This window comes from Caloenas nicobarica, chromosome 6, assembly GCF_036013445.1.
Source record: "Caloenas nicobarica isolate bCalNic1 chromosome 6, bCalNic1.hap1, whole genome shotgun sequence".
Classification (NCBI taxonomy): domain Eukaryota; kingdom Metazoa; phylum Chordata; class Aves; order Columbiformes; family Columbidae; genus Caloenas; species Caloenas nicobarica.
This window is the reverse complement of record NC_088250.1, coordinates 23,840,345-23,856,680: the sequence shown is the minus strand read 5'-3', so window position 1 is coordinate 23,856,680 and position 16,336 is coordinate 23,840,345. Positions and strand designations below refer to the sequence as shown.

The window sequence follows — 16,336 nt, the reverse complement described above, 5'->3', positions numbered from 1 at the left end:
AAGTAAAACATTTTATGTGGAATAAGCAATTGAAGCTGATGAAGGAATAAGTGAGGATAGTAGGGACAAAATTCAAATTGCCTTGAAGAATGCGGTCTTTCATAAGTGGAGAGGGAGTCTGGCTTCATTAGCTTCTTTTTTTCAAAATTACATTAGGGTATCACTCATACATGTATCAGACACCTTTGTGACAATAGAATGGGAGAAATCTGTGTGCCCTAACCTCAAACAACTAGCAAATGTTTGGGGCAATGATAACTTAGTTTTATTTGGATGAATGATAAGATTCATGACAATTTTTAGATTTTTTTTCTCCTCAGTTCTGGAAGAGGTATTGACATCTGTCCCACGGAAAACATTTAGAAGCATCCAAGCTGAAGCAAATCATGATATTAGCTATAATAATTCTTATTAAACATGGAAATATCATCACACTCTATACCAACAGAATCACAGAATGGTTGAGATTGGAAGGGATCTGTGGAAGTCATCTTGTCCAATCTCCCTGCTCAAGCAGGTCTACCTGGAGCTGGTAGTCCAGGATGATGTCCAGATGGCTTTCAAACATCTCCAAGGCTGGAGATGCCACAGCCTCTCTGGGTAACTTGTGCTAGTCATCCTCACATGAAAAAAGTGCTTCCTGATGTTTGAATGGGACCTCCTGTTTCAGTTTGTGCCCATTGCCTCTGGTCCTGTGACAGAGCACCACTGAAAAGAGTCTGTTCCATCTTCTTTACACCCTCCCTTCAAGTTCTTGTTCATATTGATGAGATCCCCTGTAAGCCTTCTCTTCTCCAGGCTGAACAGTCCCAGCTCTCTCAGCCTTTCCTAGTATGAGAGATCCTCCAGTCCCTGCAATCTGGCAAAGATATTCCTTTAATTCTGCATATAATCTTCTGTAATACATTTTCTCTGTTGAAATATAGGTGGGATAAAGCACTCAATGCCAGGCAGCAGTTGAAGAGAGCATAAGCGAGCTCTTGTGTGTTGTGGATCTGTTTGGGGTGTGTTGAAACTCATTTTGACTAAAATTTTATTGTCCTAGAATCAGATTCAGGCTTATTTATGAGCGGCAAGTATCCAGCATATAGAAGGAAAGATAAAGGTAGACCCTCTAGTTAATCTGACAATTTAAACTGGCATAACATGAAAGAGGAATTTCGATCCTTCCTCACATTACCTGTTTATTCCTGCCCTGTCCTGATCTCTCTCTGTGGAATGGTTTAAGAAACTGATCCACACAAAAACTAATCCAACAAAAAATCTGAGCAGCTGAAGAGGCTGGAATAAATAGACTTTGTGTCGTAGACAACACATACTTAATCTTTATTTGGATCTCATCTGTGTAATATAGATCTCAGGATATGTTGACATTGGCATCACTAAATGCTGAATAAAACTTCTCAAACTATTTGAATGACAAATTTTGAACTCATCACAGGGAGTATAACCCCTGCCTTGGAGAGTTCACTCTAGTGGGGATTTATATTCAAAATTAACTGTCTTAGTTTGTTCTGTAAGAATGAGTCAAATTAATTCATAGTAAGTCATATATTTTGTGATATAACATATGTCTTTAATTTTTATCTTTCTGCCACCTAGTTTTAGCACTAATCTAATACACTTTAGCTGCACAAATCCCACTGCATAGATTTTGAATTAGGCTCTGTCCCCCAGTAGCTGCTCCCTATGATGGCAAGAGTAGCGTGGGATTTAGTTCTGTCACAAACATTTGACTCTTAGATTTTAATAACATCTTAATTCAGGATAAACCTTTCTGTGATTCAGCCTAGTTCCACCTTTAGAAAGAATTTAGAATGTACGAATTATGTTAATTACAGAAATTAACTATTGCTATTAGCAGAAGGCCAAAAACGTTTCCAAGAGCTTTCATCATTTAGAAAAGAATGAACAAGGTCACAGGTCGTGATAATTCTGCTCCAGCAGCTCCTGAGCTCCATATAGAATAAGGATTATTTGTGATCATTCCTCCTTTTCATACAGGAAAATTTTGCAGTCAGATTTGTTTGTTTGTTTGGTCTTTTGTTGTTTGGAGGACATGAAGGAGGTCCATACAATAGTTGAGAGAGAACAGAAGCAGTGAGTGATGATGAGTTAATTCATCTTTCAATGAGATTTGAAGTCTGACAACCTAATCAAGAAATTAGGATCTTGTGCTTTCAGTCATTGCCATGACACAGATTGTGTGACATTTTAATGTTGAAACTAGTGGAGCTGCAGTGGATCATTCGTCATCTATAACCTCATTACAGTTTCCAAGTACATCTGAAAGGTGATCTCTGAGATATGTTACATTGCTGGGTGAGTAGGACAGAAATTATTTTTGTTTCTTAGACTATTTATTGACTTCCCCATCCACAGAAAAGTTTGATGCCTGTAGAAGCTGGAAGCTGACCAGAAACTTGTCTTTCCAAAAGTACAATGATAATTGGAAAATTGTTAATTACTCTTGTTTTTGAGACGTTAGACTACTAAACACAAATCAGTGAGAAACTGATAAAGGATCACTTTGCAATTAGATTGACATTCTTTAAAGTATTTTTTTTTTTCCTAAGAGGTCTTCTTTTCTGTAACTTGACTAAATGTAGGCATTCACTGTTTTTAAGTGGTTTTGCTATGGAAAATAAAAGAACAGCTTTACAGCTGATCATATCTGAGGTACTTTCTGATAGGTTTATATGTCTTATGATTTCCCTTATGACATATAGACAAGCAGCAGTACCACTTCCCACGATGATTACCTATTCTCTCTGTTTAACCAATTACTTCTAGTTTTTGTTCCAAACACTTCTAATTCTAAGTTCTATTGGTAGAAATATTTTGGTCATAAGAAATCATCCCAGTGGAAGGAAAAGCAAGAGTAAGAAATGTAGTGGTGTCATCCAGTGACCAGGGGCCAGCTGCTCACAAAGGAAACTTTACCAAAGCAATGATGAACCTGGCCTTTATTTGGTATAGCCGCATTGCTGGTTCTGAACCTTCAAGTTAGGTGTGCTTTCTGCTCTACTTGCATGATCTGTGTGACCAAGAAAACTTATCGCAGATGTGAAATCAACAATTTGCTTGGATGTTCACAGGAGAAGGTTCCATAAATTTATATATAAAGATTCTGACTTGCTCTCTCCTTTCATAGTACTGGGTAAAACCCAAACTAATCACAGAATGTTATCACAGAATGTTAGGGATTGGAAGGGACCTCAAAGGATCATCTAGTCCAATCCCCCCCTAAAAAGGAATCTGTGCCACATCCAAAATTTTAATTAACATGTACAGTTGGCTAAACACTTTCCAAAACTTGTCCCACTTATTTACTTCTTTGAACTCTTTATTCAGATGCACAGAAGATCCATGGAAAGAAGAGGGGGCAGAGGAAGAGGGAGGACAGGTATAGTAAAAAATACATGCATAACTTAAAAAAGGATCTCAAACACTAAATATGTCATCTTCTTAGGTTAAGCATCACAGGCATGCTGTTATCAGTGCTGGACTGATATCATTGGAATGAAGGGTGGAAAAGAAGGTAAAGAGAGATTAGGAAAAACAGAACAGGATAGTTTTAAAAATACAGACAATATCTTTGAATCTTCAGGACCAGTGACATCTTTCATGAAACAATATACACTGTAAATAATTTTTCTGTAATTTAACTTTGCCAGTGTATACCACAGGGATACGATTTAAATTATGCTTATTCTATAGACTCAAGATATTTATCCAGATTAAAATAAATCCCAAATCCTGTTTATCCAGTCCATGCATAATTATGTGGAACTATTTATATCAAAATACATTATGCAATGAAACATAATCAAAAAGATGTAGAAATGAAGCAGAGGGGAACAAATGGACAAATAAACAATGTTCTCAGCATATTTCACCAGCAGATCTTTAAAGCTAATTTTATGTTTAGCCATTTCAGATGAGGATAGAGCATTATCTTCTGGTTTTTCATTAAAAGTGTAGGATTTGTTTAGGAAATCAAGTTTATTTAGTCTTAGTGCAGTATTATTCCTGAGGTTAAAACCTTTTTTAATTTTTTCACTTTTCCTGAATTCTTAAGTATATTACTGATGATAATTAAAAGCATTTTTTGAAAAATTCCCTAATATTATTTATATATATATATGTATGAGTATGTGTGTATATATTGCATGTACATATATATATGTAAAATGTAAATTGTTCATGCATTTCATATTTGAAAGGAGAAAGAGGACTGAGTTTTCAAATTTTATTCAGTTTTCAGTCATTAAATTAAAAGAAAGACATGGGATCAAATTCTGCCTTCAGACATTTGCAAAAAACTCCCAGTAAATATTGAGAGGAGTCAAACACATTTGTCTGAGGACAGTATTAGCCCTTTGCTGTGTAAATACAAATATTTCATGCAAAATTAAGTTAATACCGCATGCAAGTCCATCTCATATGCAGATGGCTTATAGCCAAGAAAACGGCATTGGTGCTTGTGCTAACATGCATATATGGTTTGAACTAAGAGCATTCACGCAAAGGAAAATGCAGAATGATCAGCATGGCAACTTTGTCAGAGTGACATTCCTGCAGAGCAACTATCTAACGCAAACCAATATGCACATGACCTTTTTTTGGGCAGAGAAGCACGATTTGAGTTGTGGGGTAAAACAGTGATTAATAAATGTGGTTAGTTTAGCATTTCTTAATGTCTAATTTTTAGTAACCGTTTTGCCCCACATCTTATTCTGCTTGGATTATTTCCCTTTGCTATCTATCCCTTCATCATGCAAAAAGTTGCAATTAAAATTAGAAAGCATTGACCAAGCTCTAAACCCAACAGATAACATGGATATTCTCCACACTTTATACTGGAATTAAATTTGATATAAATACCTCCTGCTCTTACCAGTGGGTGGTGTTATTCCATGTATTAAGGTATGAAGCAGACAGGAAAGAGATAAATCTTTCATAAGTACAACATAAATCACACAATTCTTATATTAACCTTGCACTAAGTGTAATAAACTCACTTTTAAAGAAAATTAAGCAACTGCCATGAAACTTGAGGGACAGAATTGCGAATAGAATAAGAAATAAAATATAATAAAATGAGATACCAAACTTGTTGGGCTTTTTTTTCCACATTTTATTTAAAACAAAGCCTCCATACTGCCTCACAATCACATTGCAGAATATGGGCTGTTTAATCCATTTAGTTAGTATTTCATGTTAATGACAAATCCAAGACTAATTCCAGAGCACCAATTCCTGTATTATGCAAATTTTACCCTGACAATATCCAGTTTTATTTACTATTTCATGCGAAACAGGTGTTCTTAGTACATCTGTTAGTGGTAATGAATTAGTTAAGGAATACATGGTTTTGTAATATCTTCAGAAATAATTCAATGAGCTACCTTAGGCTTAGGCTGCACCCACCTGCAGCTTAAGTACCCAATCCTGCAAAGCACTGAGTACCCCGCAGTCCCATTGCCATCGGCGGGAGTTAGAGCCATTCAGTGCCACGCAGGATGAAGCTGCTGATGCTGCATCCGCTGCAGTAATCCCCGGCAGAGGTTTACGCAAGTGTACTTGTCCTGTGCTGAGCGTAATATCCCTCTGGAGTGGACACTCATGGAAGAGGGAGGTGAAGCCCAATATATTTAATTTGCTGTCTTACTTTTAAGATCTGCTTTACTTAATGGTAACCATAAAGTCAAGCTGTCAGTGATTCAGCACTATACAAGCTTCTAATCAAGACCATTATTTCTGCTTACTGCATAAAAGTGTACCACTCTGACAGTCATTCACAAATATATGTATAGATACCACATGGAAGCTGTTTGAATTTATGTCAAAATTTTGACAGTTTGTTTCCAGTTAAATTGTTACAAAAATGTATAATTTTCTTCTTCTTGCTAACTTTATGGAGAGCTCTGCGAAGTCTCTAATCTACAACTCAGGATAGCTCTGGAAAGCATCCCTTTAGAGACAGAATCACAGATCCTTAAGATGCACAATTCAAACCTGTGTCAACTTTTCAGAAAAAGTGTTGTGGTCTCCAGAAGATAAGCCAGAGAGATAGAGGTTTACTTTTGTTCATTAGCAGATTGTTATTCCTTTTTAGCTGGCCACGTAATGTATTTTTCTATAAGGAGCATCTACACTTTGTTTGTTTGTTTGCTTAGGGGTTTTTTGTTTGTTCTTTTGTTTTTTTGGGTTTTTTAAAATCAAAACCAGAAAACATGAGTGTTGTACCTTGCCACCTAGAAATGAGATTCTGTGGTTTGCTAAACAGTTAATAGTACTGGGTTGACTTTCAGTGAAGAAATATGTGGTTGTGAACGCAAGTGAACTATTGTTCAGACTATCATATGATTAGAATATTTCATTCTGAAAGGAGCTAATCCACCCTCCTGGTCCTCTCTTTCACTCACCCCCAGTACAGGATTTTGAAAAAGAATTGATCTCCACAGGTTTTATAGAAGAGTAACTCTGTAGATACCAACAAAGGTACTCTTGTTTGATATTGGAAGTGGAAAATCAGGTGGAGGAGCAAACAAAATTCTGGAACAGCTATGGCTGAAATAAGAAAATTATCTGGTTTTGTTTGTTTGTTTGTTTGTTTGTTACCTTGTCTTTAGCTTATAAAAGTCAACTGCAGTTCTCAAGCTTTCCCATGCACAGTGAGAGTTTAGATTTCTGATGTAGCTTCAATAATCTAGGCAGCTGTTTTGATGCCAAGGTTGTAATGGCTTGGTTTTCAATAATTGCTATGTATCCGCCTTCTGAAGCTTGTTCTTTTACAGATCATAAATAATGAAGATTTATAATCTCTCATGCATTTATCTATTCCTCAGTATCTATGCTTGAAAAATAGAACAACATACCATGTTCATGTCAATTCCATTGGTGTACGTCCATGCATGCTGGAAGTATTCCTCAAGTCGCTGCCGCAGAGGGTTGGGGATTTGATGAAAGCGTATAAACTCCTTTACTCGCAGCATCTGCATGTGATAACGTGCAGTTCCCGAGTAGAGTCTTTGGATTATTGCAGACACGTTTCCAAAAATACTAGCATACATTAATGCTGGATTAAATAGAAACAAAACTTACTGAAGTAATATCATTGGGTTTTACGGGTGATACAACTATTCGTATACTGCACCTTGCATGCAAAACAGTTAAGACGAGACTAGTAACATTTTCAGAGATGTGGTCTTGATTTACTTGAAGATTTTTATTGATTGATTGTATCAGTACCAACTCAGCAGAAGAGGCTTAAATATTAAACTGTAGTCAAGTTGGTAATATTTATCTTTGGAGATTTGTAGTCCTGAATTTAGTATTGTAAGTTAGGTTCATCTAACTTTATGGGCTTCAGTTGAACTAAGAACTAGGAACTAAGGTTAAGTACAAGTTAAGAACAAAGCGCAGAGTTAAGAAGGTGCACATACATTTATATCTTCGGGGTTTAAATCAACAAATAAAATATGATTATCCAAAAGTGATGGGCTATGGTTTCCTAAATCCACTCAAAACTCAGCTTCCTGCCCTACACAGGATTTGATTACAGACACTGATACACAACACAAAACTTCTGACAGTTTGGATAACAGATTTTGAGTAGTCAAGCAACCTGACTACATCCTGGCACTGCATGAGTCACAACATATTTTTGCATGAAACATTGCTTTCTCTGGGAATTTGCCCTTCCAGCTGCATGCTTATAATTTTATTAGCTTAGACTGTTAAGTTGTTTGTTCAAACATTGAGAAAAAAAGAGAAAAAATAATCAGATAAAACTACTTACAGCCAATCAACATGACACAGATGGAAAAGATTTTCTCTGAGTTGGTGTTTGGAGACACATTTCCAAATCCTACGCTTGTCAGACTGCTGAAGGTAAAATAAAGTGCTGTAACATATTTGTCCTTGATGGATGGTCCAGAGCTTGCATCACTCTTATTGTACTGCTTTCCTAATTGTTCTCCTAAAGAATCCAACCAGCCAATCTTGTGAGCCAAGTAAGGTCTTTCTACATTTCCAATGGCATACCAAATGCAAGCAAGCCAGTGTGCAATTAGTGCAAATATGCACATAAGGAGCATCAGAACTGCAGCACCATATTCTGAATATCTGTCCAATTTCCGTGCTACTCTCACCAAACGCAGCAGTCTAGCGGTCTTCAGAAGACCTATTAATGTTGTTGTCTGTAAAAATAAGATATAAAAAGAAATTTACTTTCTCTGTTAGTGAATGTATTTCTTGAATAGTCAGCATAAATAAACCAGTGCAAATTCCACTATTTTGGGGACCAACAAAACCAGTAGATTAATCCATTTCAATGTAATCTTAACTTCATTTTTTAAAACTGTCATATTTATTATGAAAACAGTGAAGAAAACAATAAGAAATGCGCATTTTAAATTAAGATATATTCAAGTTGTCCTCTGCTGAATACTTTTTCATTTTGAATAGTATTCCTGATCTGGACTCTTCAAGCCACCCTAATGGACTTAAATTATCAATTAGATTAATGATGTTTTGGCATGCTTAAGTCTGTAAGTTATTGGAACTACTCATAATTATGTGACTGGTCTTGTAAGTAATAAGTATTCATGATGTTTGAACAAAGCTGTGTGACTATATTCAATCCTATCTTAGAGACTCCTTGCAATGCGGTGGCACATGTGTTCTAGAAAACAGAAGGAGTAGGGCAGAAATATCTCAGAGAGTAAGTATCTTATTCTGCAAATATTGCTACGCTTTGTAATGATCAGAATACTCTATACAGCCAAAAGATGAATAGAAAATCACAGAAAAGCTACTGTTGCCAGACGTGAGATTAATCTTTTTGCATCTTTCCTCATGAAGATTGCAGGTATAGTGGTAGAAGCCAGCAAGAAAAGTACTATACCATTATAAAAAATATGGGTCAGTTGTAAACCAGGAACACATTTCAAGCTTTTTAGTGCAGACCTGCTCTATGATTCATTGCAGCCTCTTTGAGGCTCTGATCTCTGATTCTTAAAGGAATCTAAAGTTTATTAATGTAAATTTAAAAGTTTCAATCAGTAAATCATTTTCATACTTGTTAATTCCTTATCAAAGAGACTTACAACATTGTAAATAGTAAGAACTCAATTTCAAACAGAACATAGCTACCTTTTTTCCTCCATTAAGTCTGAACATATATTAAAGTATTCAGTAAATGTCAAGACTGAATAAGATTTGATATTAATAAGTTTTTCTTCCTTTTTTTTTTTTCTTTTTAATATGCATGTATATTATATAACACTTAACTGGAAAAGTTTTCCGAGCCTTATAAACCACTCTAATGGTAGTACGTGTCACATTAAAGCTTTCTTTCAACAGGTACTGGACTAGTTTTTATGTTTTATTATAGCCTTGCATTTACCATGTTTCTGAGTAAAATCCCAAAGTCCTTAGAACAAAACAAAGAGGCTTTCTTGGCTGCATGTGTCAGCAGACAGCTCAATATGTTGTTCATATTTTCTGAGTAAATGAGCAAGAGGATAACGTAGGGTAACACTGGGTAACACTCCTTGGCTCGACTTAACATCACAGAGAATAATTTCAGGGCAAATTTCTCATTTCCACATAAAGAAGGCTATTTCATTGATTGTGACCTCAACAATCTGAAAGACCATATCCTCTAAAAAGTTACGCTGAGGCTGAGCTTCAGCATGTGAATATTGCCATTGGCTGCTTGCCTTTTTTTTCATTTGTTTTGTTTTGTTTGTTATTGTTGAGTCTCAAATATTTATGATCCTTTAAGGAAAAGAGCAATCTTATGAAAAGCTAACTTTTGTTCTTAGTGCGTGTCGGAACCATTCTGTTACAGAGGTAGTCATATCTCTACACCATGGAAGAGGCAACATATTCTTACAGTGCCCCTTAAACAGATCAGAAGGTAGATCATGAATTGAAAATATGTCAACGGTGTTCCACCCCATTCCTAAATAAGGCATGCTTATATTATGCATCTTCAGTGTTGGTTCCATGCTTAGACACTGCATCAGCGTTGAGTTCTGGGGTCTGTTGGAGGTGTATAATACAAGCAAACTCCATCTCTTCGGGGTGAGATCAGCATAAGTGAGACTAAATATGCTTTAAACCATCAAGAAACACATCCTGAGTTGGAACTTTCTTTGATGCAATGGAGAGGCTTTGACACTATGATACAGCTGGCAGCAGAGGTGGAAAGCATGATCCCTAGGTTTTGGTGTACTTTTACATTCTGTCCACCTCTCAGTGTAGATGTGGCCTTCACAGAGTAATAGTCCACCTCCCACGTGTCACTTGGCCAGAGACAGAAGTACTTAGTGTCAGAACTCATGCAATGTAATTTGCTTGGTTTGCTGGAATACTTTGCTCAGCACAGCACCCAAGGAGGCAGAGGTCCTACTCTGTCAGTTACCCACCTCACCTCATCTGGTAACCATCTGGTTTACTATCAGCCATAATAATTTTGTGTTGAGTCTGCTTAAACAGAAAAAATAATTCAAAATTATATTAGTTCCCTATTTTAGAAACTGGAAAGTTAACTGTCTTACTCTGTTGCTTTCCTGTGGCTGCCAAAATATGGCTCAAATGGAAACATTCAGATAGGGCTGTATGCGGTATTTGGATTATTATCTCCTGCCCTTTCTAGACTCGGTTTGATATCAAGGTGTTTTAAATCTGGGTGAGCACACATGGAGCTCTCTTTGGAGCTTATGTTGTTTAATAAAATGTCTGTTCAATACAATTGTTTGTAGGGGATCTTATTTGAAGAGTTTCTAGATAACAAAGAAGGGCTATTTCATAAAAAAGATAACCCTTATGACTTAAAAAATTCTATTAAATGAAAAATGCTCCATTCTAACAGTTTTATGATTGCTTCTTCTTGCTAAACTGTCACAAAGGGATCATTGGAGAAATATCTTATCTTATGTTAAAGTTATTCCTTTAGCATCACTTAGCACCTGGCACTTTATTCCTAAGCACGTCTGTAACAGGGGAGGTGTGGAAGAAAGATGTTCAGGGTCAAATCCAAAGAGCACTCTTTCAATGAACTTTGGAATTGGTCCCTGTTGTAATTCTTGATGTTCCACATTTTGAATCACTGAACATAATCTTTGGCAGTGATGAGTGCTCAGTGATCAGAAAGGGGTGCAGACCACACCTGAAGGGGAATGATGTGGTCCAAGTTAGAAGTAATGCCATTGTCAAAATGTTTATCTTTCATGTATTTGTGCTATCAAAATCGCAGAAAAAAAATCTGCAGAAAGACTGCGACCTACAACAGATAATGAATGCAAAAGGCAATCAAAGTTTCTTTTGAATCTCTGAGCTTTTTAGCCACCTTCTGAATAGAAAAGTTATCTTTTGGTAAGAGAACTATTAACATGTTCTGTCTGTCCTTTATCTTACTCTCTCTCTTCTTATTGCATTCCTTTAAAAAAATTGTTTCTACTGTGTGCTATTACCTAACTGTTTCTCTAGATTCCTCATCTACCTTGAGTTTGTACACTCATTCAAATTAGTAGCAATATCACTATTGATTAGGAATGCTACTATTGATTTCTATGACTGCTGAATTAGACAACATTATTATAATGATTTTTCAGAAGTACGGGAGACAGGAAAACATTTTCATTATATGAAGACTAAGAAAATGAGTTTCAGAAAAGCATGACTGACATTCAACCTACTTCTGAAATTTTCAAGACACTCAAAGTGCATGTAGGAATGTGCTGGTTGTTTTACAACAACCCTTAAAGGCATACTTAAATAAGTTTACATTTAATTTGTGAGAATACCTAGGGTATGCTCAGATTTCAGATCAGGCTTTTGGAGTGGACGTAAAAATGTTTGCTGACACCGCAGATTACTAATAAAAATAAATTAATTTTAAAATGAAAATGTTTTTGCATTTTCTGCATCATGACAGGGAGGCATACAGTAGGATCAGTAACTTTTAATACTAAAGGCTACTGATTAATTTGTAGTTTTCATCTTTCTCTTCTCAATTAATGAGATGCACATATGGCCAACAAAACTGTCTGCTTCCCTTATGTCAACATGTGCAAAATGTTAATTTTAAGAAATGGATTTGTGTCCTTTGAAAAGTGAATGGTTCATATTTTGCTTGATTTGCTCTTTTATTTTTTTTAACTGCTGTATTCTATGCATCATGAAAAATCCCAATTCTCTACTTGTCAGTTCACTTTTCATCAAAAAATATGCTATAACTTTAGCCCTTCTTAAATTAAATAAAATTCCTGGCAGAAGTCAGAACTGGGTCAGACATCCAGAACACAGCATATGTTTTATACACCTTTGGGCAATTTTTTGATGCATATATTGAACAGTTTTTTAATCTATTGAACAGATAGGGTAAGGACATTAGTCAAGTTTGGCAAGGTTAACCTCATATAAACATTTTTTCTTTCTTTTGGTAGTCCATATTCTTGATAAAATAGACAACAGCCATATCTTTTTGTTAACTGGTATGGTTTACGCTACAACTAATCTGTTTTACACTGAGTAAACGTCTGATTTAAGATTTTGAACACAAAAAATGTATAACAATGCTTTAATACCAACACAACACTTATATGTATTATGAGCAGTTTTTACAAAGTAACTAGCAAATCAAAGGAGCAGTTCTTAAAAAAAGCATTTGAACAAATCCTTCTTATATGATATATTTATTTCATTATTTGTAAAGACAGTATCAAATATGGTATAATTGAAAAATACTAGCCGAATTATTCAACTTGTTCTCCCATCAATGAAAGCTAATATTCTACATTATTCTTCTAGGGAAGATTTAATTTAACTGTAACTTAAAAAGACAGAATGGAACTACTAAACAGTCTCTTAACTGAGAAGCAAAAAATATATCAGGATATATAGATTATAGTAGTAAAGATTAAATTTAAGATTTAAGATTTCTTAGTCATTTAAGCTTACCTCTTCAGAGCCGGAGCCAAAAATGAGCAGGTCAAAAGGTATTGCAGCAACCATATCAATTAGGAACCAGCCTTTGAAGTAGTGAATTGCTATTTTTGCTGGATCACTTACCACTTCTTCATTCTGGTTTACATAAGTTGTTCTGAAGTTTATTAGAATGTCAATGATAAACATAATATCCACAATTAAGTCCACAACATTCAACGGGCTGCAAGAATAACCACACTCTCTTCTCTTCCGTTCCTCGCTATCATTCAGAAGGAAGGCAGCAGAGTAAGGGGTGAATATGGCCGTGTATATTACCAGTAACAAAATAAGCCAGTCCCAGACAGCTTTGAAGGGACTGTAGTGCAATATGGTTAACTTGTTGATGCGAGGTGTTTGGAGTTTATATTCTGGCAAAACATCAGCCCCTAAGGATAGAACCTGGAATAAGAAAAATACCATGTTAATAATCGGGCAGTGTATTCCTACTTTCAGTAAACTTAGAAAATACAGGACAAACTTAAACAGTAGTTTGTCGTAGCTTTGCGGATTAAGATTCAATTAGTTGGTGTTTAGGAACACCAAACTTCTGTGAAATTCGTAATCTCTGCCAGGTCAAATAAATTCCTTGACAATTTCACGCAGTAGGTTGATTCTTGTTCCCTGTGGCAACCATTAAGTGGTGTATCTGGTCCATAAAATCTGCATAATCAAACATGGCATCATATTAATTTATCCACCACATGGCAACCTTGCCAGAGTGTTCATGGCCAGTGAATGACTTTTATTGCAGTGATTTTGTATTCTTCTCTGAAAGTAAATCTATTGTCACCATCTTAAATTCACTACAAAAGAATCTATGTTCATCTGAAAATATTTAGACAGCCAGAAATAAAACAGTTAGAGAAAGGCCTGGCCTGTGAGTGTCCTTGACAGCTATCTGCACTTTGAGTTTTGTGGTGTGGAAAACTTTCATGCACAGACAAATTTCACTGAGGCTGTAGTTCCAGTACAGCTAAAGATGTGACAAAGAATATCACTGAAATTTTGCCTTTTGCTCCACTTCTACTTTTGTCAATGCCTAAAGCCTGTTATCATTCTTTTAAAAGAATGGATTTTTTTAATCTGTTAGTGTTATCAAAGTTGGATTTCAATTTTATTTGGAAGGGATTATGTTTGTATGCACTGCTTGATTTGCTGGCTCTAGAAGCTGAAATGTTTGCTTTGTTGCAAAGACGCAGCATAGTGTGGGCACCAGATAAAACAAATTTCCTCCAGTCTGACTGAGCTCTGACACGAAGGAACAAAACCTTTAAGAATAAGAAGGTAAATTACATTTTTGTCCCTAATGCTTGGTGTAGTTAGAGAGACTGTCAGCAATGATGTTAATTATTGCCTTCCGTGCTGCAAGTGCTCTCAAAATCCTGCGGGACTCAGACCACCACTTCATTTTACACAGACCAATGAACAAACATCAGATGGTGACAACCTTCAGTTACTACCCATTTAGGCAAGTGACATATTCAAGAAATTTTGTACCCATTTTCCACCAGTTACTTCTACTTATTCTTTATCCCTCTGCTAATTAAAAACAAAGCTGTTCAGAAAATCAGTTCTCGCAAAAGTAATTAAAATGAATAATTATACTGAAATGAAATTATGACTGGAAGGAGAAATACCTTGTCAGCAACATTGTCGGCTTTTGTTTGCTTTTTGTTTAGCAGTAAGTAGTTTGCAATTTGAGATTTCATCTTTTTCAAGATTGAGGAATTTAATGCTCCTCAAACACAATCTTACAAGATTAGAAGGGCCAGCATGTTCCTTTCTGTTTAACTTTCTAACAGCAAGTGCTGTATAAACCTTAGATCCTATCCTAAGTAAATCTAAGTGGCACTTCTTATTCAGTGTAGTTCTACTCTGAAAATATTGTGAGGACTCCACGGTTGATAACCACTCTTCTCCCTCGGATTGTGAACAAAGAAACTATTAAGCCATCCAAAAGATTATATGGTACCTTCAAGCAGCCATTAAGCACCATGCTGAGGTGATGGTAGAGGCTGTTCATCTCTTTTTTATTTTGTAACTGGGACTTGCACTTAGCTAATGGTGCTAGCTATTTTTTATGCGTTGAACACACTAGCTGACAGCAAGCTGAAGCACAGGCATTGCTTAGTCTCTTAAGCAGTCTGAGTACTTTCAGACCCCCACCTGTGAGTTGACAAGAATGTTTTCTAATATTTGAGATCAGTGTGAGTATATGTGGCAAGGGACCTACTATTTATAAAATTTATATCAGTGTTCTCCTGCTGGATTTTCACACAATGAAGGAAGTGGATTAGACAACGAGAACAATAAAGCTTACTTGACATGTTTCTTGCAGTTGCTTTAAAATCCAGCCAGTGTGTTTCACTTCAGAGCAACACATAATGTAAATTATACTTGCCTGAAATCTGGCTCCTATTCTCATTCTAGTTACATTTATTCCTGGGATGGTTTAGACAGTTAGATGAAACTGAAGAGTAGCAAAAAAAAAAAAAGCCCAATTGGGCAAAATGAGGGAACAAAACTATAAAAGGGATCATAGCAGAAATGGATCCAACTTTCATGCAGACAAACAGGAGAGGCTGACTGACGGTTTCACATTTCTGCATTGCTAACTCCCATGCAACTGAAAAAACCCCATTCATGTAACTATTTTTGTTTGCTGGATCAAGAAAAAGAAGATGTGATTTTGTTGCACAAATTAAAAAATCACAGTTGCATATACCTAAAAAAGAGAAAACACATTATTTGGTTTCATGTTGGCACTTTCAACAGAGGCTGAATATAAGGTGAATTTATCCTTTTGCTGTTGTGTGACATTCTTGCAAGGCTTGGGTTCTGGTGTTGGCCAGTCCTGGCCATCTTGGCTAGATGGAAGACTTCAGTGTACTTAGCAATCCACTTGAAAGACCTTTACTACTTCCACTGGCTTAAAATAGGTGTTGACAAATTCACTGTTAGTGAAAAGACATTTCATTAACTTTTCTCTGCTGGACAGTGAAACTTTCCTTATAGTTTGGACTGTAAAACAGGTGGCTTAGGGAATGAAACGTTTTTAAGAGTAAGTAGCAGCACTGGGAAAAGACAGAAGCATTGCAGTGTTAAAAGTCTCTGAACCTTGGAACACGACACGATGAGAAAGCCAAACTTCCTGGCATCTTACTGAAGAGAAGACTATAATGCTAAGTAGCAAAAGTCATACTAGCTGCAATGGGATTTCTCTTGGTAAATGTTAGGGGTATTCAACCTTGATGAAATACCATCTCACACTGGTTTTGCTGGTCAAAGCAGGAATGTATTTATAACTGGTGTGTTTTACAAGCAGTATTAG

The 16,336-nt window shown here is 36.0% G+C and overlaps 1 protein-coding gene across 8 annotated transcripts in view; it reads right to left on the bottom strand.

Annotated features, from left to right (window-relative positions):
* KCNH7 (potassium voltage-gated channel subfamily H member 7) overlaps positions 1–16,336 on the bottom strand; it is a 224,974-nt gene that overhangs the window by 36,786 nt on the left and 171,852 nt on the right. For all 8 annotated transcript variants that reach the window (XM_065637277.1, XM_065637274.1, XM_065637275.1 and 5 more), the window contains 3 exons: positions 12,979–13,404; positions 7,808–8,207; positions 6,885–7,084 (listed from right to left, as the gene is read on the bottom strand). In XM_065637277.1, coding sequence (XP_065493349.1) covers positions 6,885–7,084; positions 7,808–8,207; positions 12,979–13,404 — 1,026 coding nt within the window. The remainder of the gene's footprint in view (positions 1–6,884; positions 7,085–7,807; positions 8,208–12,978; positions 13,405–16,336) is intronic.